The 27,198-nt window shown below is 38.4% G+C and overlaps 2 protein-coding genes across 3 annotated transcripts; both read right to left on the bottom strand.

The window, feature by feature from the left end:
* Positions 1–2,291: 2,291 nt before the first annotated feature.
* On the bottom strand, positions 2,292–9,538 carry serpine3 (serpin peptidase inhibitor, clade E (nexin, plasminogen activator inhibitor type 1), member 3). Of its 2 annotated transcripts, none has more exons than XM_039655306.2 (9): positions 9,251–9,538; positions 5,709–6,016; positions 5,331–5,564; positions 4,355–4,585; positions 4,022–4,220; positions 3,841–3,941; positions 3,621–3,707; positions 2,874–2,957; positions 2,292–2,570 (listed from the first exon to the last, which is right to left on the bottom strand). In XM_039655306.2, exons 2-9 carry the CDS (start codon positions 5,998–6,000, stop codon positions 2,521–2,523), a joined length of 1,278 nt encoding a protein of 425 aa, XP_039511240.2. In that variant the 5' UTR covers positions 6,001–6,016; positions 9,251–9,538; the 3' UTR covers positions 2,292–2,520. The 2 variants fall into 2 exon arrangements, with proteins under 2 accessions (XP_039511240.2, XP_039511241.2); XM_039655307.2 differs by having other exon boundaries at positions 5,709–5,990; positions 9,251–9,537.
* A 5,548-nt stretch (positions 9,539–15,086) lies between these two features.
* fam124a (family with sequence similarity 124 member A) lies at positions 15,087–27,185 on the bottom strand. Its single transcript, XM_039655256.2, has 4 exons — positions 26,880–27,185; positions 24,592–24,623; positions 19,485–20,248; positions 15,087–16,906 (listed from the first exon to the last, which is right to left on the bottom strand). Exons 1-4 carry the CDS (start codon positions 26,930–26,932, stop codon positions 16,055–16,057), a joined length of 1,701 nt encoding a protein of 566 aa, XP_039511190.2. The 5' UTR covers positions 26,933–27,185; the 3' UTR covers positions 15,087–16,054.
* Between the last annotated feature and the right edge of the window lie 13 nt (positions 27,186–27,198).

The raw sequence follows: 27,198 nt of genomic DNA, 5'->3' as shown, positions 1-27,198 counted from the left end.
AGTGTATCAATAAATAATCATCCAGATTAAATCCTCCAAACCAAGAGTATTTCCCAGATAGCAGAACAATGTCGATTCAATGTTGTTTCGATGTCATGAGAAATGTCGTTTCCACGTTGATTTATTCAGTTTGCTACCTGGGTTGTGTTCGTGCTGCACACATCACAGGACAGCTTTCGTAGACCAGCTTTCCTGCTATGTAGACCAGAGCATTTTCCACCAGGTGATCATCACGTCAATCACATCCTTTCAGTCTGTCTGTTTCAATGTAATGTTAGATTGAACAGACACAAATGCCTAATAAAATGGACATTGTGAAACTTAAGTAACTGGACAAGACTCTTCTTACCGACACCTCCACTAATCTCAAACCAGCCACCCACACCTCCCTCAAAACTCCTTTTCACAAACTATTCTACAGACAGGTGTTCTTTCAAGTAAATGACATGAGAGGTATCTGTCTTTTGTTAAGGTTAATTAAATGTGAACATGGTGTTAGGCAATTTACTTGGAAATTGTAACTTATCTAAGCTGCCGTGAGTTTCCCTACACAAAAGCTACCACCTAGTCAAATGTAGCAAGCTAAATACAAACACAGCAGTAGGCTAGTTCACTACAAGGAAGCTACTTTATATTTCGCTAATTTTCCATGATAAGAAAAGTAGCCTGTGTGGCCAAGCTAACTGTTACTTGATAAATTTGTTAGGCTACTGAATTGGCTTTATGCCCAGCTGCACTACTTCCTGAACTTCAGCCAGCTCCTTGTTTTCTGTCTGCCATTATTGGCCAAATTGATTAATTCAGGACAGGTGTGTCTGATTATTGTTGCCATGACTACTGAGGTCAGGTACACTTGAATTAATCAATTTGGCCAATAATGGCAGACAGGAAACAAGGAGCTGGCTGAAGTTCAGGAAGTAGTGCAGCTGGGCATAAAGCCCATTGACTTGATTCAGGAAATAGTGAAGCAACCTCCAAAATACTAAGCAACAAATGACGCTGCGTTCACGTGCTATGGAAAATAGGATATTTTCCACTTGTGAACTGGTATTTACCAGTGTGTTGCGTTCAAGTGCTTTTGTTGTCGTAATGTGGTAAAAAGATGGAGATCCATTCCAGACCTGTTATTTAGCTAAAACTATTTTAGATTGCTTAAGTCATCTGCAACAGCATGATTTATCAAAACTCAAATGGTAAATAATATGATAATGTATCTTCTAGATCATGTATAGTATATATTTTTACCATTCACGACTCTCGCGGTGCTCTCCGCCATTTTGAAATGGTCAAAGGTTATCTCATCTTAGCAACTCGTCCATCAAAATATTCTACGAGTTGCCCAGTGGTAAATGCCACATGTGGGGGTGTTCATGTGCATTTTCCACGTCGGCTTTTGATATTTACCATAATTACCATAGCACATGAACGCACCAGCAGTGACTGCCCAACACTGTTAACACAGTCTGTGCCACTTGTGTAAAATTTGCAGGCCAATGTTATACCAGTAATATTTCTACAATAGCATTCTTGTGTCAGTTGTAATCTAAGTCAGTGTTATGGAATATGACTTATCAAATCTCAGTTCTTAGCCGGGTGAACAATGACTGGTGCAGTAAACTTAGCTTAGCTACGATTTCAGTACAGTAATATCAAAGATCCTTGCTCCTTCTCAACTCTCTGGTGATATTCTATTCACAAAATATAACCAGTAGTACGGTAATGTTAAATCTTACTTGTGAAAAGTAATCCCTCGAGCCCTATTTGTGATGGTCTGCCAATTTGAACATGAATATGCTGCTCAGTGCTCTGGCATCTTAACTTAGGAGTATGACCGGTTAAAGATGGCAGACGCTTTTCTTGCGCCCAGCAGCTAATAGGACGTCTAACTCTATACTATGTCTATACTGTCATCGACATTAAACAGCATATAAATCAAAACTGCCGAATGTTATTGAAGGAAATTTTGACCCAGAACGAAATTTTAACTGTATGCTACAGCTTTAGGAGGTCTTGAGGGACTCGATTTACACCATCTATAATATTTTGATTGTGCCATCCAGATGAAGTCTTGATGATTTTCTCAGGTTTTTGGACAAAATTGCATCTTTTTTGCATCTTAAATGGCACATTGTGATCCAATAGCCTTTTTACTTTTTTCTTGCGTGAAAGCAGCACTTTGTATAAAAAAAATAAATTAAAAAAATCAGTAACTGATGGTAACCAAACATTTCCATCAGAAATGAGGAAATATTGAGGGCAGAGGGGGAAAAATGACAGTAGACACTGTGAAGTGCAAAAAAAAACCCTGATGTATTAAAATTGTATTTACAAATATGTACAAAAGTCTCATCCCTCTTCCTGAAGTGTCAGTGGACCCTCCTAATGGTCCTTAAATATTCCTCTCACCACACCAACCATGAAGGAGGAGGGGTGTGTGGAGTCATGTTAATAAACTTCATGATTTTGCCAAGTTTGAGTGTGTGTTCATAATTTGAAGCAGTTGTGATTGCATGGATCTTTTCAAGACATCTCAGCTGGATTCAGAACCCGACCTATGAACAGCAACGAACCTGTGGAATAAAAGTCCACAAATTAATTTTCAAAACAGTAAGATTTGTTATGAAAGAAATGAATACTTTTTCATCAAGGACTCATTAAGCTAAATACATTACAATTCATGGAAGAATTGTGAAAAATATATTATAAATTATTTTTTAATAAGAAATGTTTCCTGAGCAAAAAATTCAGTTGAAAATTCAGCTTTGCCATCACAGGAATGCATTACATTTTAAAATATTAATTTCCACAATATTACTAATTTATAATATTACTAAATATTACCATGAATACTAATTACAGTTTCTAGTATTTACCTGTATTGACCTGTCGCAAGATAAAGAGAAATGGTCGATCTGCTTTAAAAACTGCTGAACGGGATCTTTTCAGTAGCACCATCGCTAAAAAGAAAGATGGAGAAAGAAAGTTCTGTCATTATTTCCCAGTGGATTCACAGCTTGAGCAGACTGTTCAGCTATATCCCCTCTGTTGACTACAACTGATTCTCCGGCAGGTAAACACACTCTTTGTTCAGTAGCTTTGTTGAGTATATAACACAGACATTACATCTTAAGGGAAAATTCAACCTATTGTCTGAATGTTTGTCACTGATCTCATTTCTCACAGTGTATGTTTCTTTTTTATTTAAATTTGGACTTTTTCATCAAAATGTCATAACTCAGGGGAAACAAAATACTACTCTCTGGTGACGTATGCAAGCCTTCTCTAAATATTTAGTGCAGATAAACCATAGAAGCAAGCTCCTGTCATACATTTTTTCCACCCTAAAATCTGTTATTCTTAGATGTACGTCACAATACAGAAGAAAAGATCTGACACTGCTTTCACTTTATCGTGACTTTCGTGTAACATGACTTCTATTAAAAACTGCAATGTTTCCAATTCTATAATATGTTGCTGGCATGTCAACGTAGGATCGGATCAGTCTTAATTAACATTAAACAGACAGTTAGTAGCCTACTTGATATCTAGAGGTATTCCTAAACATTTCTATTATTTTTAATTCCCTACTAATCCCTTTCAGCAAGCAAAATATCACATACCAGTTGCTGAAGCTGCTTTTGTCCCTTCCTCTGTCACCTCTATTCTTGCCTCATGGAAAGCCTCTGACACAAAAAGCCCTTCCCCATCTGTAGACACATTAAACAGTTTTAATTTTCACAGAGTGAGAAAAACTTGGAATCACTGATTTCAACTGAAGATATCTGTGATATTCTCAGCATCAGTGATGGGTTGTAATGGTTTTCAGTCCCACTTTCTTACCTGAGATGCCTCCTAAATCAGCAGCTGAGGGACTGAAGACATCAGAGATACCAAGAGATTGAAGAACAGGCTTTAGATTGAACCTGCTCTGCATCTTAAACCTGAAATACACACAACACCTTGATATAAATAATATTATTCACTTTCAATCCCAACTGCATAAAATATTTTTTAAAGTTACCTGGGCAGAAATATATCCATCTTAGTGCGCCTTAATCCAGTATCCCAGAGTCCCACAGCACGGGCCGTGAGCTGCTTTTCCAGCTGTGACAGAGGGGTTTTCCGGTCACCAGGTAACGCCACCAGAAGCCTGAGGGAGCGATCCAGGTATGGCAGCTCCAGCACAGTGTATTCCTGCTCTGAAGGCAGTCGGAAATGCCCTGAGATGAACAGGTGAACAGGTAAAGCAAGCGAACTTTCTTTAAAAAAAAAATATATATATAGATAGATAATCTTCCAATATAATTTGGATAGGCTTCCATGTAACTGGTGTTTGTTTTGTTCCTTCCCTTACCAAAATTGACCTCGGTTGACTGGTACATCATGGGCACTTTGACTGTGCTGCCATCTGAGAGGGTGAAGGGCAGGTTCTGAGTCTCAGTGAAGAGAAATTGTTTCTGCCAGGCACCATGGAAAACCACTGTGCTTAGAAGAGCAATGTGGAGCAAACTGTATCGCCCGGAGGCCTCTTCCTGGGCCTCACCGGAACCAAGCTGCACCGCTCTTGTCTGGAGATGGTCATCGGCTTTAGAAATCATAAAAATTAGACCATTTAAAAAAAAAACTATATTAGTGTCATGGGTAATAAAACTATTTTTAAATGGAAATCAATATTTAGGTGTACATAATATATATTTACATAATTATATTATAAAGTCAATTTAAAGATTCATGATAATTAATCATTTAAGTTCAAATAAATATGAAATTTTACATCAAACATATAATAATATTTTTAAAGTCATTATTAAATATTATTGAAAATGTAATAATTTAAATTCAAATCAATATTTACTTTTACATCAAATACATTTACACATAATTCAAATCAGGATTTAATTTTTAGTAATTTATTTCTACAATGTTGAATTTTAAAATCACAATTATATTTCAGTTCTAATTTAAAAAATGGCATAATTATATTTTTAATTAATACTTACATTTAATCTCTAATCGATGTTTACTTTTACATAACAAATATTCGCTAATTCTGTTTTTATATATACACTCATATTTAAATTCAAATCAAAATGTAATTTTACATAATTTATATTTACATAATTATATATTTTAAGTAATAATTAAAAGTAATTGTATTTAAATTCAAATCAGTTTTAATTTTGCATAATATCCATGACTATTAACCAATAATAATATACACTGTATATATAATTGATATACAAATGTCCTAAAACTTAACATCACTTAAAGACATTTTAAATATATATCATGCTGATCCTAGTGGTTTTAGGCTCACTCACGGCACTCACCTTTACTCTGGTAACGTGCCCATTGCTGTAGCCGACTATGAGTGTAATTGGGATTACTGAAGTTTACACTCAGTAGACTACTATTACCCCATCCCAAGGCATGCTGGGTAAATTCTGGCAGGAGTTTCACACCACTCTGGACAAATAAGGCATTGGCAAGCTGAAGGCGCACCCCATCACTGGAATTACCCAGGTCTCCTTGTGGCCGAGACAAAATGTCCTGTACACGAGCATCTACAAGAAGACAATTGTTTCATCATATGTTTCCTCTTCAAGTATTGGACAAAAGTAGGCAGGTTGTCAGGCATTGCTGATTTAGATTTTGCACTAGCTGTTTGGGACATGCAAATTACAAGTGTGTTGCTAGTTTACTCTTACCATTGACATCATATCCCAGAGTTCCCTCAAGCTGTGCTAAAGTGTTGCCCCTGGCACCAAGTTGCAGAAGTCCCAAACACAATGAGACACTGGCTGGAGACACGATCAGATTGGAGTTGTTCTCTATCTCTGTGAGCGTTTGGTAGAGGCTGACACCAAACTGAGTGTGTAGATCATTGAGGCTGTTGCCCAAACTACTGTTGCCATTGGAGCGCTTCACCAGCCACAGACCGGCCAACAGGGAAATCACAGACAGCTGATGCATGATCAACAGGTCAAAATCTGCAAACATAAAACCAACAGGAACACTGTACAAAAAAAAAAAAAAACTTTCATTTTTAAGTACAACCAATTTTCATGTTTAAGTCATTTCAACTTAAATTGCATTAAACTTACTTTAAAAAAAATTAGTTGAATCTTGCATAACTTGTATTTTTTTTTTAATCTTGTAACTTATTTTGTTGAGTTAAAATAATATTAAAAACGTCTCAGGTTACGACTGTAACCTATGATCCCTGAGAACAGGGAACGAGACACTGCGCCCATTGACAGTCTGGGGAAACGCCTCAGGTGTCTGAAATCATTATCAAATCATGTCAATCACATTGACCGGCGACAGTCCATGAATCATTAATGTATAATGTAAAAAAGTATAAGAGGGCACCTTGCAAACATGACAATATCCTTTCGTCTGAAGGGACTATTCTGTACTATTCTTCCATACTGTCAGTGACAGCATTCCCTGCGGTCATAGCCCAAGCTATAAGCCTCACAGGAAAACCTTCATAAACATGGTTAAATGAAAGGCCTACCTGGGCCTGCTCAAAGGCCTAGGACCACAACTTCAATTAGAAGGGGTCCCTTCTAGGGAATGTGGCTATGTAAGGAACCTGAAGGAACCCCCGCCAATCACTATGTGTTTTTTTTTAAAAAGGCGCAGTATTCATCCCTTCGGAGAGGGAAAGGGGGGAGAGGACTTTTCACGAGAGATGATATTACTGCGTCGAGTCCATACATATATATGCACCGAGTCGAAGTGCTTCTAAGCCAACCCGGTCTCATCCCAAATCGTCATATAACTGACGTTTTGGGACGTCTTTTGACCATACGTCAATATTCGCCTTTTTAGGGCCCCCTTAAACGTCGGTAGATGAGGTTATGGGATCCTAACTCTACCCCATACCTAAACTTAACCCTAAACCTAACCCGTCACCTAACTGACGTTAAAGGTAAAGCGTCAGTTGTATGACGGCCCGGGATCGCCATCTACCGACGTTTAAGGGGGCCCTAAAAAGGCGGATATTGACGTATGGTCAAAATACGTCCCAAAACGTCAGTTATATGACGATTTGGGATGAGACTGTGTTATCTAAGCACTTGCTGTCATACATTATAGTTATCCACTTTACACGCTTAGAAAAGTGCAACGTTTTATTTCTTGGTCGAGTTAGGGGCCGTTCACATATCGCGCCTAAAAACGCGTAGAAAACGCTAGGCGCACGCGTTCTCCTTTTTCCAAAGAAGCGCTAGGGCGGTTGCACTCCGGAGGCGTCTGTCGTTGCTAAGCAACCATCAGCTGCGCTCTCCATTACATGAAGGAAATTTCAGCAATGGATTTCCACCACCGAAAAACCCTTGCTGTAACTCTGTTACAAGATTTATTTACTCATAAAAGTAAAAAAAAAATCGCCGCAGTGTTTGGGTGCACCCCATACTACAAAAACGCAAGAACCATGGGGAATTTCACCAGCTGATTCAGGAACTCCGCCTGGACAATGGGAGGTTCAAAGCCTATTTCAGAGTGGACAAGGAAGAGGTAACAAAAATGGCGAGGAAGCTGATTGGTTGGTTCGTGTCACGTGACCTACGGTGCGCTTGCGGCATTCTGAAAAGTTGAGATGTTTTTATCTCGATGCGGCGCGGACGCGCCTGGAAAAAACGAGCGCGTCGCACCGCGACCGCGTCGCTTCCATTATGAGCGCGCATACCGCGCGCCTACATTTGAAATAACGAACTTGAGCGCGCAAAAGACGCGATATGTGAACCGGCCCTTACACTACTCGTGTATCTTTATTTAAATAGGAAAACGTGGAGGTGTTCCGTCGCTTCTCTGCTTGGCCCCTATTAAAGGAACCTGAGCTAAGCTAAGTGCTTTCAAAAGTGTCTCGCACACCAGAGCGATTGAGTGCACGCGCTGAGACGAGAGAGGTATGTATCAACTTGTCTTAGTTAAGGGAATAAGAAAAACCGGTGGAGTATCCCTTTAAGCAGAGTGCCTCCACTATCCCAGCCTAGGCCAGCTACAGAGGTGGCCCTGGTGAGGGCAAGCCTGCAAGCATAGATCTACATGAGGGCTCGGAGGAGCCACAGCCTTACAAGAAAATGTTTTATTATTTCATAAGAGGGGCTGCAGAATCTCCAAGCCCACTGAAAACCCAACAGAGCTCAAGGGGGCGATGTACTCAGGAAAGAAGTCTATCTCAGTCAACTCCAAGTAAAAAATTCTATGAGAGAGAGACCATGGCCCTCGGTTGACCAAGGCCAACCAATTTTCAAAGCGGTTACAAACAAAACAGTCCCTGAAGATGAAAAGATATTGTCATGTTTGCAAGGCGCCCTTTTATACTTTTAGGTCGCATGTTAATCATTCTAATTAATGATTCAGGGGCTGTCACCAGTCAGTGTGATTTCAGACACCTGTCTCACCTAAGGCATTTCCCCAAAGCGCCCACATTTCAGAGTTCATGCTGCCTATATTTTACTCACCCTCATGCCATTCCAAAACATGTCTTTCTTCTTCAGAACACAAAAGAGGATATTTTGAAGAATGTTGGTTTTGGTGACCATTGATTTCCATTGCATGGAGAAAAAGATACTGAGACATTTCGACATGTCGAGCTACACAAAAGCCAATCAGAAAATAGCACTATTGTATCTGGGTACAATTTAACACACAACAACCAATAAAAAAAAAAAAAAAAAAAAAAAAAAAACACTCGCTGACCGCAAACTGGCGCAAAGCACTGGCGTTTTGACTTTGTGTTACACAAAAAAAATAGACTACTCAGAACATTTTCAGGAGAGGGGTCTTTCATTATGACACAGGGTACATTTTACTCAATCAACATTAAATGAAATGTGTTTTTTTTTTCTCACTTTCAACAATATTTGTGCTATTTTGGTTAAATTGCTGGAATGCATGGGCCCCGGGCCCCAGAAAACGTTCCCCGTTGTCCCCCCCTTATGGATGGCCCTGTGGTCATCCAATGTCAGGTTTGGAACAAAATGAGGGTGAGCAGGCTAAATGATTGAAATTGGCATATTTGGGTGAACTTTAACTTTAAGTTCCTTTAAGTCAAGAGCATTCATATTAAAACACAAAATTGCAAAGCGTCAACCACAATATAGTTCAATTAAACATTTGAACAGAAATCTTTATTACATTTAAATAGATTGATTTTTTATTTATCAAAATATATTTAGCCTAATTCAAAGTAAAGTATATAACTGAATTAAAATATTTAATAAAACTTCTTACGTACTCTTGTTCGTCGTCTGTGGATTCTTTGAGTGGCAGATGCTAATGTTCAATTCCACTGTCACTGTCAGTCACACGCTTTGCTCTAAGTAAATGAAGACGTGCGTTCCCCCTGATCCTCCACGCCAGGATAACTGATTGAAAGAGTTGTCGATCATGAGACCGTGTTTAAAGGGAGAGCTCCGTGTTTGTGGTCTCTGGCGGCGATGTCCGTACCACTCGGTCAGAATTCCTGCCTCCCGCCCGGCACTATAAGGAGCCAGGCAGAGGGAGGCATGCGCCCGACCAGCAAATCCTCACTCGAAAATAAGGCGCGCGCACACACACATTTAAGAGAGAGAGAGGAAGTCATTACACAAGCTTATTCTTTTGATGGAGTGACAAATGCCATCCCAGCTGCACAGGAACACATGACAATGGCAAACATGCTGCATCAGCGTTTTTGCATGAGATACAATTTAATTTTGACGTGTAATGCAACGTGTGACTGTTAACATCTGCATGTGTTTGGCCATTTGTTTGTAAAGACTTCGGCAACACTTTATTTTAATGTGTCCTTGTTACACACGTTACATATTTACTAGTAATTAATATAAATTAAGGCGTAATTACACGCAACTACCTCTAAACAAAATCCTCACCCTAAACGATATTAAGTTGCTATAAGGGATAATGTAAAGTAAACTGGTTAATAACTTACAACACCGACAGGCTGATCAGGACCCCGACTCGAAGCGGAGGAACATTTTCTCAAAGTTAAATAATGTTACTCAGTACTTAAATGAGTAATTAAAACAAGGACACATTAAAATAAAGTGTAACCAACACTTCTTACTTATTTTGGATGGTTTGGGGTTGGTAAGATTTTTTTTATGTTTTTGAAATGTTATGCTCACCAAGTGTTTATTGGATCGAAAATAGCCTACAGGAAAACAGTGTCACGTGAACCTTCATATATCATTCTCATGAAATCTTTCTTATTATCACAATATAACATTGTTGTGCTTCTTAATATCCTGTGGTAACCAAGATACATATTGTTTTCAGGATTATTTGATGGAGGAAGTTTAAAAAAACATTTATTTGAAACATGTAAAAATCACTTTTTAACAGTTTAATGCTATTTCTTTCAAGAAAAAAAGAAAATCTTACTGACCATATCTTTTGAACAGGGCCACTGTGAAACATTTAAAAGCAGTCCTGTGTTTGCTAATTGGAGTTTCCAAAAATGACCCGTAATGGATTGAAGACGCATATTTCCCATGGTAAATTGCAACCGGGAAATGATTAGAAAGCATCAGGTATTTGGATCATGCCCATCAGAAGGCATGTTAATTAGTAGAGCTAACTTGGCAGCAGTCAGTGGAGAAGACAGATTCTTTAATTCCAGCATTCCGACCATGGAATTTGAATTTTTAAGATGGGAAACGATGATGGGAAAGTCATGCTCACTTGAGCAAGGACAATGCACCCAAATGACGGCCAAAGTAAACAACTCCTCTTTCATCTTGACGGTCAGATATTTCAAATTTGCTATGAAAACATTGTTTGATAGAAGGTTGATCATGGGCCAAACAGGCCATTGATGGACTAAAACATTACAATTTGACACCGCTTTAACCCTTTATGGAAAACAATTACAACCGGGCAATCCTAAGTGGGAGTAACATCAGTGTGTGACTGGACTGTCTGGACATACTGAATTCAGCATTAAATTATCACAATTAAGTATGTAGTGGAGAAGGATTACAAATAGATAGAGGCAGGGGCAAGTGGGAGATACACAGGTAACATTTCCACATGTGTTTGCATTTAGCCATATTTACTTATTAATGTTTTAGTATTAAAGCTAGGGTATACGATTTCAAAGATTGTTCATTATTAATATCCTCGTTTATATGCTGGTTACAGTTATATAGTACAATCCTAACAATATAAATAGAAAAAAGAACGAAAAAAATTCATTCACTCTATTGGCTGTACAGCCGCATAAAAGTTGACCAATGAAAGATTTGCGATCGCAAAGCTATGGTCAACTGCTCTCATCCAGCTACACTTGAAACTCCGCCTGGCGCTCGCGTCTCCACCCCACCGCACCCGACCACGCCCGACCGCGCCCCCCTTCTGCGTCATGAGAATCGCGCGCGTTAGCAGCTGACCGCATATGGTAGCTAAGTGTTAGCATAACAGCAATGGATAAAAACGAAAGAGACAACAGCAAGCGTCCCCTGATTGCCCCTACAAGAAAATGTGAAGAATGCCGAAATTTGAGGAGAATAAATATAGGGTCCACCATTGACCGATGGAGAAAGCTTCAGCGAGATCTGGGACTGAATACCGATGCTGACACTGCTTATTTGGTTGAGCAGGTAACGTTTAACATTATTTATACTCCTAAATGGCGTGAGTAGCGTGAAGTGTTAGCTTTTTATTAGTCTGACAACTTGCTAATTCTGCCGGTCGGCATTGGAATGTTAGCTGTTTAGCATCGCCTATCATGGGTCAAAGTAAATATATTTCTTAAAGTGCTTGATTATATTTCAGTATGCCTAGCGGGTTTCTGTTTGAGCCGATCGGAATTTAAACAAGATGCGCTGTATGCTGCTATAACAATTACTCAAAACCTTCGCAATACTACTAATATCATAGTTATGGTGGTGGGTAGTGTGTTGCTAATCTTGCATTGGCGTGATCTCAAAGGTGTCATTGAATTGTTGATGAAGCAACTAAGTTCAAGTGTCTAAAGGCAATTTTACATAATATGATGTGATTGAAGCGACTAAGCAATGTTGTGAAAGTATGATGATCACAACTTGACTGAGTGACGTTGTTCAATTCGTTACGTAGCAGAGGGGAGGGGTGTGTGTGTGTGTGTGGAGAGGCGGGATGAGTTTTTTTAAAACGTCCCTCCCGTTTCAGGCTTTCTCGACTGATTTTCAACATCGTATACTACAGCTTTAATATCTAGAATCAAATCAAATAATACTTCCAGAATCAAATCACTGAGGATGCTTCTGAAATTAATGTGTATAGGTTTTCTAATCTTATCTTTTTTATACACATTTTTGTCCTGTGCTGTGTGTCAGAGATAGCCTGGATTTGCTATTAGGCGACCAGCTTATCAGCCACCTCTATGAACTAGTGAATTAATGAGCATATCATGACCATCCGTCACCCAGACGGGTGCTTGCCAGCAACCAGATAGCAACAGTTGTGAGCACCTGCCCCTACTTTAGACTCTAAAGAGTAAATAAAAGAGACCTTCTACGACGAGACACTGTCAAGAATCCCCAGGGAAGATAAACGTATTCAAGTCCGAGACCAATCCAAATAAAACTCCTGGTCTACAGAGCCGCTGTCCTCCCAACACTGCTGTATGGAGCCAAGTCATGGACCACCTACAGCAGGCACCATGAAACAAGAGCCATGAAACAATACCATCAAAGATCCTTACGAAAGATTCTGAGGATCACCTGGGAGGACAGACGTACCAACATCAGAGTCTTGGAGGAAGCCAACATGACCTGTATCACCACTAGAATAATGCAGTAGAAAGACAAAAAGACTCAACCACCACCAACGATCACCACTCTCCTCTGCCCACACTGCACCAAAGTAAGCGGATTGTGGTTTAGCTTCTACAGCCATCTGAAGACCCACAAGTAGACACAATGAAGAGGACACAACTTGCCTCGAGTGACCGCCGGTGAAGGACTTACAATGGCTGCCACATGCATGTTGCTTAAGTCCACGAGGCTATCCCATTTGTCGTTTTAAGTGACAGAACTGCATCCTTTGCAGACAATATTCACCCTCAATGTGTACTTTTGCCGAGCCCGGACTGAAGCGAGTTCCGCAGCACACTTATTCCCGACAGTCAAAGGCTGGATCCCAAATGGCACACTCCGGCCTTGTAGACCTCTTTCCAGTTCACACTTGGTGACGTCAGGAATTGCAGACCTAAGGGGCACTGGCCTCGAGTCCATGAGGGCACACAAGAGTGAATTTTGGGACAGGCTTGATGACATCACATCACCGAAATTCAAACAGCCACGGAATTCCTCCCCTCAATTATCTAATTGGGCATTCGCAACTTTGCAATGATCATTGGGTAGGTAACTCGTGTGGAGGGTGCGAAAGTGCAGGTTTCGCTTAAGTACGCATTGAGGGCACAAAGGCAGCAACTCACAAGCACACTGAGCTCTGAAATGCCAAAAGGGACACCCTACGGACTCGTACACTTGGCAAGCATACGCAATTGACCTTATGCCCAGCTGCACTATACTTCCTGAACTTCAGCCAGCTCCTTGTTTCCTGTCTGCAATTATTGGCCAAATTGATTAATCCAGATGTGCCTGACCTCAGTTGTCATGGCAACAATAATCAGACACACCTGAATTAATCAATTTGGCCAATAATGGCAGACAGGAAACAAGAAGCTGGCTGAAGTTCAGGAAGTAGTGCAGCTGAGCATAAAGCCCATTTAAGCACACAAGACCGCGAGTCCACATGAAATGTGCCATTTAGGAGCCAAAGCACCATTACGTCACCAAAGCTCGGACTGAAGACCGTGAGTGTTTAGGATGCCATTCGGGACAGGGCCAATATAATATTATTACAGTATCAACTAAGGATGCTCTTGCTTTTGCAAAAACCCCAGTAGAACGTGGCTTGACAATACATATTGTTATGATAAAATAATTATGTGAGCACTACTGCTACTACTACTTCTACTAATAATAATTACTATTATTCTCATATTAAAGTTATTAAATTAAATATTATATATATATATATATATATATGAAGAGTTCAGATGCAAAAGCCTCTAAGTGCCATTTGAAAATTTCTAGAATGATCATTTTTATCAAGCTTGTAAATTTAAGTTCAGTGATTTCACTTAAATGGCAATGACAATTACCTATTAATTGTTATTTAAGTGAAATTACTGAACTTAAATATACAAGTTTGATAAAAATCATCATTAAAGAAGAAAATTTCAAATGGCATTTAGAGGCTTTTGCATCTGAACTCTTCATATATAGTAGGTAATAGGTTATTAGTCGTAGTAATAGTAATATATGTTATGGGTTAATAGTAGTAGTAATAATAATAATGATTATAATTATTGATTTTGCTGATTTATGTTCTAGCAGGGTCTGTCCAAGATTTGTGTTTTGGAACTAAAGCTCTGTGCTATTTGGTGAGTGCTCTCTGTCGTTCACCTCTCCTGCCCTATTTCCATAGCTCTGTGGCTGCTGGACCGGATTAACAGAATCCTAGTCCAGTGCCGGAGCGCGCTAGCACTGAGAGCCTGTATCGACGTAGCGATGTGCCAGGTACGCTCACGGAATTAGTTGGGGGAGGGGGTGTTCTGGCACTGACAGGGGCAACTCACAAGGACGGAACCTGTCCTCTATGCGTAGCCTACGTATATGTGCACGAGCATCAACAGGTTACATGAATTTATGAAACATGATGCCTTGACTGTTGAAAACATCTTTGACCCTACACTGAACCATGTTTTGAAACATTTTTTTTATATATATATATTTAGTTAGGTGACTGGTACTTAATGTTTTGTTTTCGGGAAAAAATAAAGAAAAAATAAACATGGGGTGGTTGAATTAAAAGGGATATAGGCTTACGTGAGAAATATGTAACTTTTTTTACATGGCTCAATAACCTAATGCAGAATACATTTGCCAATATTTGAATCAGATCATAATAGCGGCCTTTAATGATAAACAGGCATAGGCCCACATAACATGCAATAAAGAATTTTGAAAAAAAAAAAAAAAAAAAAATGTATAACAGGACCCAATGACCAATCGTAGTAGAAGTATGAGAAGAACTTCCCACAATTTATTTTCAATTTTTTCTCTACTAGAAACAGCTGCTAAGCCTTATAATAAACATAATAATTATTCGGTTTTATTACATCACATCAATAGAAAGTAATTCACACCATGAACTGAAAAATAACATCATTACATTATATTTGTAAATGCAAACATTAATGAATTCCTTGATTATTTTCTTGTCTATCCACATAATCATTGGTATTTTGCACAGAAGTCATTCTAATAAAATCTTGGTCACTGATATTTAAAACAAAGTATGTACATATAATTTAAAATATGTGATAATGTAAACTCAGGCCAGAAACAAAACAATTTTTCTAAACTCTTATACATAACAAATAGTGAAAATCTACAAATTGTAGAGAAGTAAATATTTTTTCTCTAATAAAGTTGTGATGTGGCATAATACAAGTGTCTAGCACCTGTGTAGTTGCAATGTTCAACCACTAGGTGGTAGAGTTACATTCATTTTGAGTTTTCTGACATCAGCAATTGATCTTTTGTTATTATAAAACTATTATGAAACATTACAGAATATAACCGCATACAACAAGTAAAGTAATTCATCATGAATGCACATTAAGCATCGCATGTTGATAATAAAACACATTTGCTACAACATCAAAGCTTTTACAAGGGTTAGTTTACCCCAAAATTCTGTCATTTATTTGTCATAATAAATCTCTCTCCACTAGGACAAAAGCTTAAATTTAATCTGTTCATATAAAGTGATTGTATATTTTCAAAAGTTTTGGATTAAACTGTTCAATTATCATTTTAAATAAGTTTTAGTCTCCTGGACTTGCAATGAAAGGGACAGAAACTTCTTAGGTTTCATAAAAGATATCTTACTTTGTCTTCCGAAGATGACCCAAAGTATTATGGGTTTGGAAAGACATGAGGATGTCTGCATACATGTCAATGAGATGACGGTCCTGCACGTGTCAGATGTAAAATTCTTGCTCATCCTCCGCAGTGCCTTCTTGACTACAGTCTATTTTTGCAATACCATTGCCGTTCTGCTGTCCGCTGTCCTGCAGCGCATCTGGCTGTGAGACCCACACATTCTTCAGCTGTGGTTTGTGTACTATAGGTGTACATTTTGCAGAGACACTCTGTGTTCTAAGCGGCACAGAAGTCTGTCTTACAGAGAAGGATTTGTTATTATAGGTCAGTTCAGCAAAGTCAAGACCTCCATCTGTTGGAGGAGCTGACTTGGGCCGTGGTGCTTTGGCCTTTAGATGGGGCCTCAGCTGTGGATGGGAATAACCTGAGACCACTGACAGGTCCACAGAGCTGGCGCTGATGGTTTGTCCTGTGTCCACATCTGTCTCTTCAGCTCCCACTAGCGTATCGACATTGACACGGAAAATTGGAGTAGCCATGGAAGAGAAGCAGCGAGGACGGAAGCTTGACGGGGAGGCACACAAGGAGCGGGGCTCATCTGTAGGCAGAGAAAAGAGGGACTGTGTGCGGTGGCCTGTCCATCCAGCCCGAAAGAGTTCCACATCCCTCTGGAGCTTCTCCATGCGGCCCTCCTGATCACACAGAGTAGGTGGAGACGTCCTGGAGGCGTGTGTGACAGGAGACGGAAGGGTCTGGGTCCGCAAACGCGAGGAGTTCCGGTGGTAGCGCCGATTCCGGTAGGATGCAGGGCCGCGGCCGTATGGTGGAGGAGGAGGAGGAGGAGGAAGGGGCGGCTCTGGTGGAGGAAGGGAGGTGACCGGAGGATCTTCAGGTGGAAGGTGATAAAACTTTGCAATGGTATGTTTGCGGTAATACCGTGAACCCTGAACCTGACAAAGTCAAATTGAGAATGTTATTTGCAATTAATAGGCACTAAAGTATAGATCTACTCATTTAACATGTAATAATATTACACACTATTCATGTTTTACTGTATTTATGATCATATAAATACAGCTTTGGAGAGACACTTTGAAATAAAATAAAAAAGTTGAAGGATAAATATGGTTTGTGTTGTGCTCTGTTAATAATTGTAAATATTGATGGCCCTATTCAGTGCATCAGAAAATAACGAATCTCAATATTTTTTTGCTTTTGTGTTATAAATTGTTGCCTCTTGACAATGTATAGACCATTTCACAAGATGTAAACAACACTGGTCCAGAAGCACTTCCTGTTTCAGTTTGTAACTGTTTTCTTTATTTCACATGTAAAGAAAACATCTTAAAGATGTTTGTTTAACTTTTTGATTCAGTTTTAAATGTTCTGTTGGTTGTATTTTATCCCAGCTTTTATGTAGTGTTAAAAATCTGAAACAGGAAGTGCTTCTGGACCAGTGTTGTTTACATCTTGTGAAATGGTCTATATAAAAATAAAATCTGGGTCCTAAAGCAGAACAAGTTGAATATCAGCTGCTTTCAATCTTTAAAACTTCTAACGTCATAATAGTTTGACATTAAATAAAAATAGCTTGGGAAAATGAGCCATGTTCCTGCAACTGCCAAACAAAACACAATGTGGCTTCGATAAAGTAACTGTACACCTGTGGAGTGAGAGAGAGAAAGAGTAAGAGAGGAAAATTTCTCTTTAAGCATTTTTGTGTGTGCGCGCGCGCATGAGAGTAACAAAGTTCCACTGTTTTCTGCTTCACACCACACTGCACATTCCCTCCATCCCTCTACCTCTCCCTCGATCATTTTCCTCTAGGTTTTTTTGGTTTTCCATCCATCTTTGAGCCTCTTTGTGCCCCATTTTCTCACTGTTCCACTCACACATTTCCCACATTCTCCACATTCATATTTTTTTCTCTTTGTCATTCTATTCAATTACAATTTGTATGTGCTATATCTTCCTCTTTTCACTCTGGGGATTCCTCATGGGTTCCTGTAGGGTCAAATTAACATTCACTGAGCACCAAATGTTTTTGGTGAGTAAACAAAATGGTCACTGGCAAAGTAAAGTATCAAAATACATGTGTCTTGAAGTGTAAAAATTACAGTATTTTAATGTATTTACACTACTTTTCAAAAGTTTGGGTTTGGTAAGAATCTTTTTTCTGTAATATTTATTTGCTCAAAATACAGTAACAGTAAATTTATTTGATTCATTAATTATGGCATAGCTGAATTTGCTACAAGTCTATATACTATATAGAGGAGGCTGAGTTAAGTGGGAGACGTTGTCTATGTCTGTATAGACTGTATAGACATTTTTTGCATTTTCATTTGAGCAATAATGTGTATTGTGTGTGAAATCCTCCCTGTGCCATTTGGCACCAGCAGGGGTTGATTAGTAAAAAAGCTGTAGAGCGAGAGCCAACCCTGCTTTGATCGCAACTAATCCAGGTCAAGCAAAAATGCCCTGTATCTGTTTGTGTGTTAAGCTGTCTTTAGGTTTGTTTGGTACTTTTACCATGAATCCAGTCCACACACAAGAGGCTAGAGGTGTTTGGATCTCAACTAGGATACACATCAGCATCTAAGGTTTGCATACAATGTATTATTATTATTATACATAATATATTATTATACATAATGTACTATTTGTATTATTTGAAGTTATCATTATAAAATTTGTAGACCTAAACCACAAAATAAATAAATAATTTAAAATTGGGCGATTCCAGCCTTATGGACATGACATTTTCAGTCAAAATGAATTTAGGCTATTGAAACCTCTGTTAATATATCATACTCCATTAATAAAGGAGTCCGGAGATTAGAAAAATATAACACATGCATTTTATATTTAATATGAGGGGAATACACATGAGGAACGTGACACAAACACATTTTGTGTATTAATTGTATCTTAATTTTAATCAATGTTTCATCTACAAATTATGGGTTTAATAAATAATAAGTAATGTTAAATATAGCAGACAATAATCAAGACACGGAGGCGCCTAGCCTCTTTGCTAAATAGCACACAAAATACCATTGGTATGCTATGCTACTTCCGCCGTCTGACCGGAAGTTGCACCCACTTTACTTTTTACAGTAGCTCCCCATGAAACAGGTGGATAAAGGTAACTGATATAATTATTATTATTATTATTTGCATTTTAATCACCTTCAATAGTTTATTTTGACAGTACTGTGGTGTGAATAAAATATAATACTGTAAAGAACAAATATTTAATGTAGTCTCTTGATTAATTAGAGTTTTACAATGCTATGTAACATATATGGAGTTTAGTATGTCATTGTCGGATTCATAAACTTTCAATCGGAATCTTTATTTCCCATACACTTCTACTCACATAGTTTAGTAATTGAAATGTTTACACAATTCATGGAAAGGAGTCATATGGTATCTGAGATGTCATTTACATGCCGTACAAATTTTTAGGACCTCAAAAAAGGCTACTTTAAGTTATATTTTCCAATAATATACTCTCCATCTTACCTGTAGCAATATTTTGTTACCATCATAATCGTTGGTTTGCCAGCGGACATCACTGATGGCCGTGCAGGGGCGTGGCAGCAATGGCACGAGTTCACCGATATCCCTCACTCGAATCTCCATCACAGCATTTTCAGTGGGGGTGGGGCTCTGGCCTCGGGGCACCCGCTTGAACGACAACTGGATTTCTGTCTCAGGGTTGGAGTAGACCACACAGAAGCAGAAATCCTCCTTCTTCTGGGCAAGCCTTCGGCGCAGGAGCAGCCTGTACAGACGCACCTGTTCAGTGTAGGTCTCGTAGCGACAGTAGACCGTAAAACGCACAATCTCTTTGCCATAGTGGACCTGGCGAAGTGCCCATAGCGGTGTGCCTGGTGCCAGTGTAACAAAGTCCTGGCTGGCTGGTGAAAGGGGCAACAGCCCTCGTCCGTTCACACGCTCTGTGTGGTGGTATCGCCACGGTGGGCATCTCAGCTGACAGTGGAGACGTTTAAGACTCTCTTCACCTCCGTATTCATCCTGTAGAAATAGGATGACGGCCAAGGATGGCTGGTGTGATGGCGGTTCAGTGACGCGCTGTAGGTGGGCCTTGGGCTTTCGAGAGAGACCGCCTGCCCGTTCTGACACCCTGAAGAGGGTAAGTTCCGGGTGGAGCCAGGAAAGGACCTGATCAGCTGCTTGCTGGAGCGTTTTGGCCTGACCGGGGTCAGTGATGATGTGGATAGAAACTAGGAAAGGGTCTTGTAGGTCCCCCATGGACAAATCACCTAACAAAAAAACATAACAAGAGGTGGGTGGATAGAGAGACAAGAAGAGAATGATCCATAAACATGTTGCTGCACTAATTTAATATAATATAAATTCCAATTAAACAATGTAATGACAGATCTTTTCTTCTGTGTCGTGTATTGTGACTTCTGTATAGGAAAATATACTAAGGATACTAAGGTAGTTAAATTGGATGGAGGCAGATCTGAATGCTAGATTGTAGTGAATTGTAAGAAAGATGGGATTTAACTGGACCAAATTGGAGAAGTACAAAATACATGAGCAGACATAAGTCTGTTGTTTCACAGGAAGATAAAGTTAGGATTAAACATATTCATTAAACATTACAAGGTTAAAAAAATGAAACATGCATGGATGAATTGTCCATAAACGTAGATTTAGAAAATAGATTGAATTTTCATTTCATGCAATTTAAATAATTTTTATAAAGTAATATAAATAAAATGTAATAATGATAATTTATTTTTTAAATCCTTTTTAAGCAAGGACACAATTTATAACACAATCCTTTAAAACTACCATTCTTTCTTTTCATTTTTTTTTCATAATATTTTAATAATACAAATATTAAACAGACAAAAGGGAACGTGTGCAGTTTTAAAAGGGACAGAAATTACGGTCTGAATTTTGCTTTAAACAGTCAACAAAAGGGTTGAATTACACGTTAAAGGGATACTCCACCCAAAAATGAAAAAATGATGACAGAATTTAGATTTTTGGGTGGAGTATCCCTTTAATGTGTAATTCAACCCTTTTGCTGACTGTTTAAAGCAAATTGATGTTGTCATTGTGTTTTCTACTACAAATACATATGGTAAGCCATTTATTCCTTATTTGGGATATATGCTTCCCCAGAATTGTGCACTGCTACTATGCCTATCACACACTAGTTCTTGCCTTTATTTATATGAGGTGTTGTTTGTTACATGTTCTGCTATGTTCTGGCAAACCTACTTCAACTTTGACTTCTATAAAGGAAAGCACTGCGGGAAATGAAAAAAATGGATGGGCTCTCAAGACTGAATGAAATCTTTTCATCCATGTGCTCTCATGTTCTGTAATCAGGCTGTATAGTGAACAGTACAGCCTCATTAGTTGCATTAGTGGATGGTTAGTGACCCTGGAGAAATGCTTTGGCTCCCTGTAGGACTTCTGAAAAAGGTTTGCCTTTCCACTGAACCTTTGACCAGACCTGACACACACACACACACACACACATATCCTTGAGCACAAAAGGGATAGAGGCATATGTGACATTTTATGATTGCAGAAATTAAACCTCAATATTCATGAGCAGGAATTAGAGAAAATCTCATAGGAATTAATTGTAATAGTATTACGTGATGTAAAAACATGATCTCTCAACATTCTAAGAAATGCTGCATAATGTAGCAAACCCTTGTATTGATCTAGCCATCTTCTTGGCTGCTATAATCTATAGCAGAAAGATATATCTTTGTGTTGTTATTATGAGAACAAAGTTATTGTTTATAGCTACTCTAACAAACACAGAATCAAACATTTTTTCTCAGTATATAGCAGAAAGTGGCAGGGCAGGGCATGGACACCTGCCCCTTTCTTTTCCTCCACACCCCCTCCAACCCCCACCCCACCCCAAACTCTGTCTCCTGGCTCATGGGACTCGTCCCAGTTTGTTTGTTGTTTAAGGTTGGGGGCACCAGAGGCCGAGGGAACGCTATGCTCTTACACACGTACACACAAAAACACACTCACGCAAGTAAACACACTTCTCTAGTTGCACTGCACTCTTGCAGGTGTAATTGACACACATCATTCAATGAAGGATCCTTTCAATTGATCAGTGTAGAAAAACTAAGCAGTAGCCTATATATTCGCTAAGCAAAGGTACTTGCTCAGACAAACCATACACATTTTTTTTCTACTGTATGACCTCTAGATTGAATACATATGCACGACAGACCTAAATGTGATCCAGTTAATAATTTTAATTGCCAAAAGCTTTCAGCTGGAAGAAATTTGTGAATAATATGGCATTTTGCCCCGCAGACACACGAAACGGTTCTCAGGAAACGGTATTCTTTGACTTATTATTACTAAGAAATCACTGGACAGTGTTGAACAACGAGACCAGACACTGACGAGCGTGTCGACTGTGGAGCAGGCTTAAATAGAGTGGAGCTGATGGTGATTGATGGGAAGTGTGAATGATTGTGAGGTGTGTGCAGGTGTGAGCCAGGAGGAAGGTGACTGGTCTGGTGACTGAGGATTGTGACATTAATGCTTAGTTATTAAATATTTTTTTTCAGTTATAATTTGTGAATTATTACAAGACAGTGATACTACCATAATTTACTAAGTTATCTTTTCATATTATTAATAAATTCCAATCTTACTGTAACAGTGTTGAAATACAGCAGCATATTCTCATGTTAGCATATGTCAAAATAACGGAAAGCTGGTCTGTAAATTTCTGACTATGAGACACAGCTCTGCGTTCAGCTAGTATCAAGAACTTGAGCTTGATCGGTAATCTCAGTTGAGCCTGTAATGGAATTTAATCTGTTTGGCTGTGTGAGATTTAAGCAACACCATTAAATAAGTTTAGCACCAGCTTAACCATCCCTACCACAATCTGGTGCCGTTCCTACAATGTAAAAGTGGTGACCTGCAATTGTGGCTATTTCTCTCTTATCTGCCCCTTATATTTAATCTTGTTGGTGTAACATAATGCATTGAGGTTGACTGATTGATGTTAAATAACATTTTTGATTTGAATTAAAATCAATTGATTTGGATGTAACCACATGAAGCATTTGTCTTTTTTTCAGTGTAGAAAAGTAAATGGACAGAGATATAAAGAGGGACCACAGATTCCAGAGAATATGCATTCGACTCCAGATTCTGTTTATGCAGTGCATTGAAGTTGTTAGTGATGTGACAACACAAAGATATAGAGGAAAGTGTTGTGCACATGGTTACAGACAAAATCTGATGAGCTGCAGAAGCGACGAAATGCTGACATGACTGACGATGCAGCAGTATGCAGTTATTCGTGGCAGCATTTCAAGAAAGCATATTGTCATACTGTTGAAAAAGAGAGAGAATGCAGAAACAATAAAGGGAAATGATGGATGTGGAAAAAAAGTGAAAAACATTTCCCTTCCATGTGGAGGTGTTTTGATAAAGAAATAGACAATGGAATATGAATTCAAAATGACTCATATGACTAAATTGCACCCTGTCATCTAATGAAATATATACATATATATATATATATATATATATATATATATATATATATATGAAGAGTTCAGATGCAAAAGCCTCTAAATGCCATTTGAAATTTTCTTCTTTAATATTGATTTTTATCAAACTTGTATATTTAAGTTCAGTAATTTCACTTAAATAACAATTAATAGGTAATCCTCATTGCCATTTAAGTGAAATCACTGAACTTAAATATACAAGCTTGATAAAAATTATCATTCTAGAAGAAAATTTCAAATGGCACTTAGAGGCTTTTGCATCTGAACTCTTCATATATATATATATATATATAATTTATGAGAGTGTGTGTGTGTGTGTGTGTGTGTGTGTGTGTGAGAGAGAGAGAGAGATAGACACTCTATCTCCTCCTCTCTCCTTATTTCTCAAACAGTCTTAATCTGTTTTCTTCATTTTCTGTCCCTGATTCCCCACTGAACCACTTTTTTTCATTCTTCAGTAAATTATACACAGTCTATTATGCAGTGTCCTTGATGGGCTCTAGGTTTTAGAGTGTGTATGCATGTGTGAGTAGGTGAGTGTGTCTATATGTGAGTGGGTGAGTGAGTGAGAGAGTTCTTCCTGCGCTGTCACTGGAAGGAGTGTTTCCTGCTGCCCAGATTAATGGGCTAATATTGGACATTAATCCCTCCATAGGGAAACAGACTGGGCCCAACACAGCCACATGGAAAGGTCAGCCACAGACACACACACACACACACACACAAGCAGGTACTCACACACAAACAGCGGAGGTGTTAGAGCTGCGAAGCACTTCAAGCTGTGATTTCGAGAACTAACTAATCTCACTGTCATGGCAACAATTGTCAAGTGTTTTATCTAACTGAAATCTTCCACTTGTAGTTCATACGTGTGCTTTTCAAAATGCATATTAGCTTTGCAAATAATACCCTTAAAAACACCCCAGTTAGAACAAGACAACAGGATGGTATTTGAAGTGCATCAGTTAGATATGACTTGAAAATGTATGTGCGTGAGTTTGATTAAGACATGTTTTATTAGAAAGTTAATCTGAATTGCATGGGGAATGTACCAACAAATGACATGTACTCACTGCTTGCTGATGACATAAGACTGTAGTCAGACCTGAGAATGACAGAAAGGAGAAAGAAACAGAAAGAGACTTTTGTTAGAGACTGTTAGAGTGATTTAGGATCCCAAGGTTTCAAAGGAAGGTCCTACATCTGGACAAACAATCCTGGGTGTCATGGTATAGTGTGTGTAGTAGATCCTCTAGTGTATACAGTACACACACATATATGCAAAAGTTATGATCAAAGATTGTGTCTTTAGCTGCTTTGTGTCAAAAACCTTCAATACTCCCAGCTCAACATTTGCTGAGAAAGGTTAAAAACAAACAAAGAGTGAGACCTGTTTAAAATATTTCATAGTACAAGCGCCATAAAGTGACCTAGAGTTTTTTTGTTTGTTTTTTCATTGTACATGCTTTTTTTTTATATTGCTCTCTGGTCAATCTTTTTCCTTTCCTATAACTCTCTCGCTGTCTTTCCTATTTATCTGGTGGTGAGAAAAGTGCAATACCAATTATTTTTAAGAACAAGGAAATTATGTGTAGTTAAACTTGAATTTTGAATGTTGTCATTTAATGCTGTAATTTTATGGTCTTTACTGGTAAAATGGTGCAACGTACACTACTGTTCAAAAGATGTGGGTCAGTAAGAAGTTCTTAAGAATTTAATACTTTTTTTTTTCTAGGGCACATTAAATTAATCAAAGTGATGGTAAGATATTTGTAAAGTTACAAAAGGTGGCTATTTCAAATAAATGCTGTTTCTTTTTAAATTTCTATTAATCTAATATTTTCTTGAAAAAATTAATCATGGTTTCCACAAAAATATAAAGATGCACAATTGTTTTCAAAGTTGATAAAATAAATGTTTCTTGAGCATCATATAAGCATATTAGAATGATTAGAATGATGGAATGATGATAGCATAAGAGACTTCTTTCAAAAACTTTTATGTATTGTACTGTATGCCATGGTCTATACTTGGCATTTAACAGCAAAAGCACTTTTGTGTTTCTATGTAATATTTAATACAAAGAAAAGTATCATAAAAGCCTCTAAATGTGGCCAATATTGTCATTACAGTGAATCAAATGTGTTTTACATTTGCGAACCCTGAATGAATGAGGCTGTATAATGATTATATTATTCTCACACTTCAACAATGAACTCATAAACACCATTAGAAAGCATTTTTTTTTATTATTCTATGATCAACTGCCATTCATGCAGTTTACAGTCAGTTACTGTTTTGGAAACAAACCAAATGAGAATATGAGGCACACAACAATTAACAATAAAACGCCCATGTAAACCTAATCTGAAAACCACTACGTGGAAGATATTCATTCAATAGGTTATATTTACATATGGGAATGCATCCTTCATATTATTTTTACCGGATCATCCAGATACAATGCATTTTTAGGTCAGATAAATTCTGAAGAGATTTTTGTCCATTTAAAGTATAAGTTTGATCTAGAACTAGATCGATGATCAATCTCAGTGGTAAAAAGGACATTCTAACAGAAATGATGTGGTTCTAACTCAATTATGGATAAGCTATCAACATTGAACTTGAACCAAAGGTTGCTCCTGTGTAGCCTACTGTAAGTGGCTTTAGATAAATACATCAGCTAATTGAAGACTGGAAGGCGGTCACTGAAGTCATTAGAAAGGTGCTGAGGCCATTTTCTTCTGAACAAATTATTCTAGTATATCTAAAGAAATAATATTCTAAAACAGATTATATACACAGTCATATTTACTCCAGAATGTAGGATTTAATCAATGTGCCGCAAGACTACAGTCCTACTAAAGCATACCTACACCTACAACACAGCCATTATAATGTGACATACCTATAAACAAACCAGGATGCATCTTTTCATCGTTCACAGCTGAAAGCACAGAATGATGGTACAGATCACACATGACTTTGAAATGATAAAAGAGTTAAATCTCAGGTAGAGAGCTGAAGTGAGAGCTATGTGATTATTAGTATGGCTACTTCTGTCACACTCTTGTGCTAATCAGTCTAGAAGCATGCAATAAAGCTGAACTCATTTCATCAGTAAATCTCTGCGCCAGATGTCTTGGGTGTTAATGCCAAACAACAGATGGTTAAATGAGAAATGGGGCAAAAGAGGTAAGTTAGAAGCGAAACAAGAAAACTTTAAGCGCCCTGTCAAATATAATGAATCAGAATCCTCGTCAAATGACTCACTGTATCACATCAGCGTCTAAGCAAGGGCATCATCGATACATTCGCAGTAGCCTACGTCATTTCATTATCTTAGCAAAATATCGCTTACCCTCCGGTCTCCGCTCCTGAATCAGCACACTCATCTTCCACTGAATTCTTCATCTCTGGTGAGAGTCAGACAGTAACTTCACATGCCTCCCGTTTTCTCTTCTGCACTTTACGCCCATGCACGTACACGGCACACAATGACTGCGAATAACTTTTTTAAGCTGAAATGGACAAACGACCCCGGTAAGGGTGACAGGAACAGCTAACAATGACAAGCCAGAGTCTGTCTAATCTGGTTCGCTCGTGAAGCTTTTGCGTCACCGTCGTTCATTCAATTCAATAGCGCGTTTACCGCTCCCAGGTGGCACACAGCGAGTATT

This window comes from Pimephales promelas, chromosome 7 (genome assembly GCF_988280905.1).
Source record: "Pimephales promelas chromosome 7, fPimPro1.hap1.1, whole genome shotgun sequence".
Lineage (NCBI taxonomy): Eukaryota > Metazoa > Chordata > Actinopteri > Cypriniformes > Leuciscidae > Pimephales > Pimephales promelas.
This window is presented reverse-complemented; position numbering and strand designations above follow the sequence as displayed.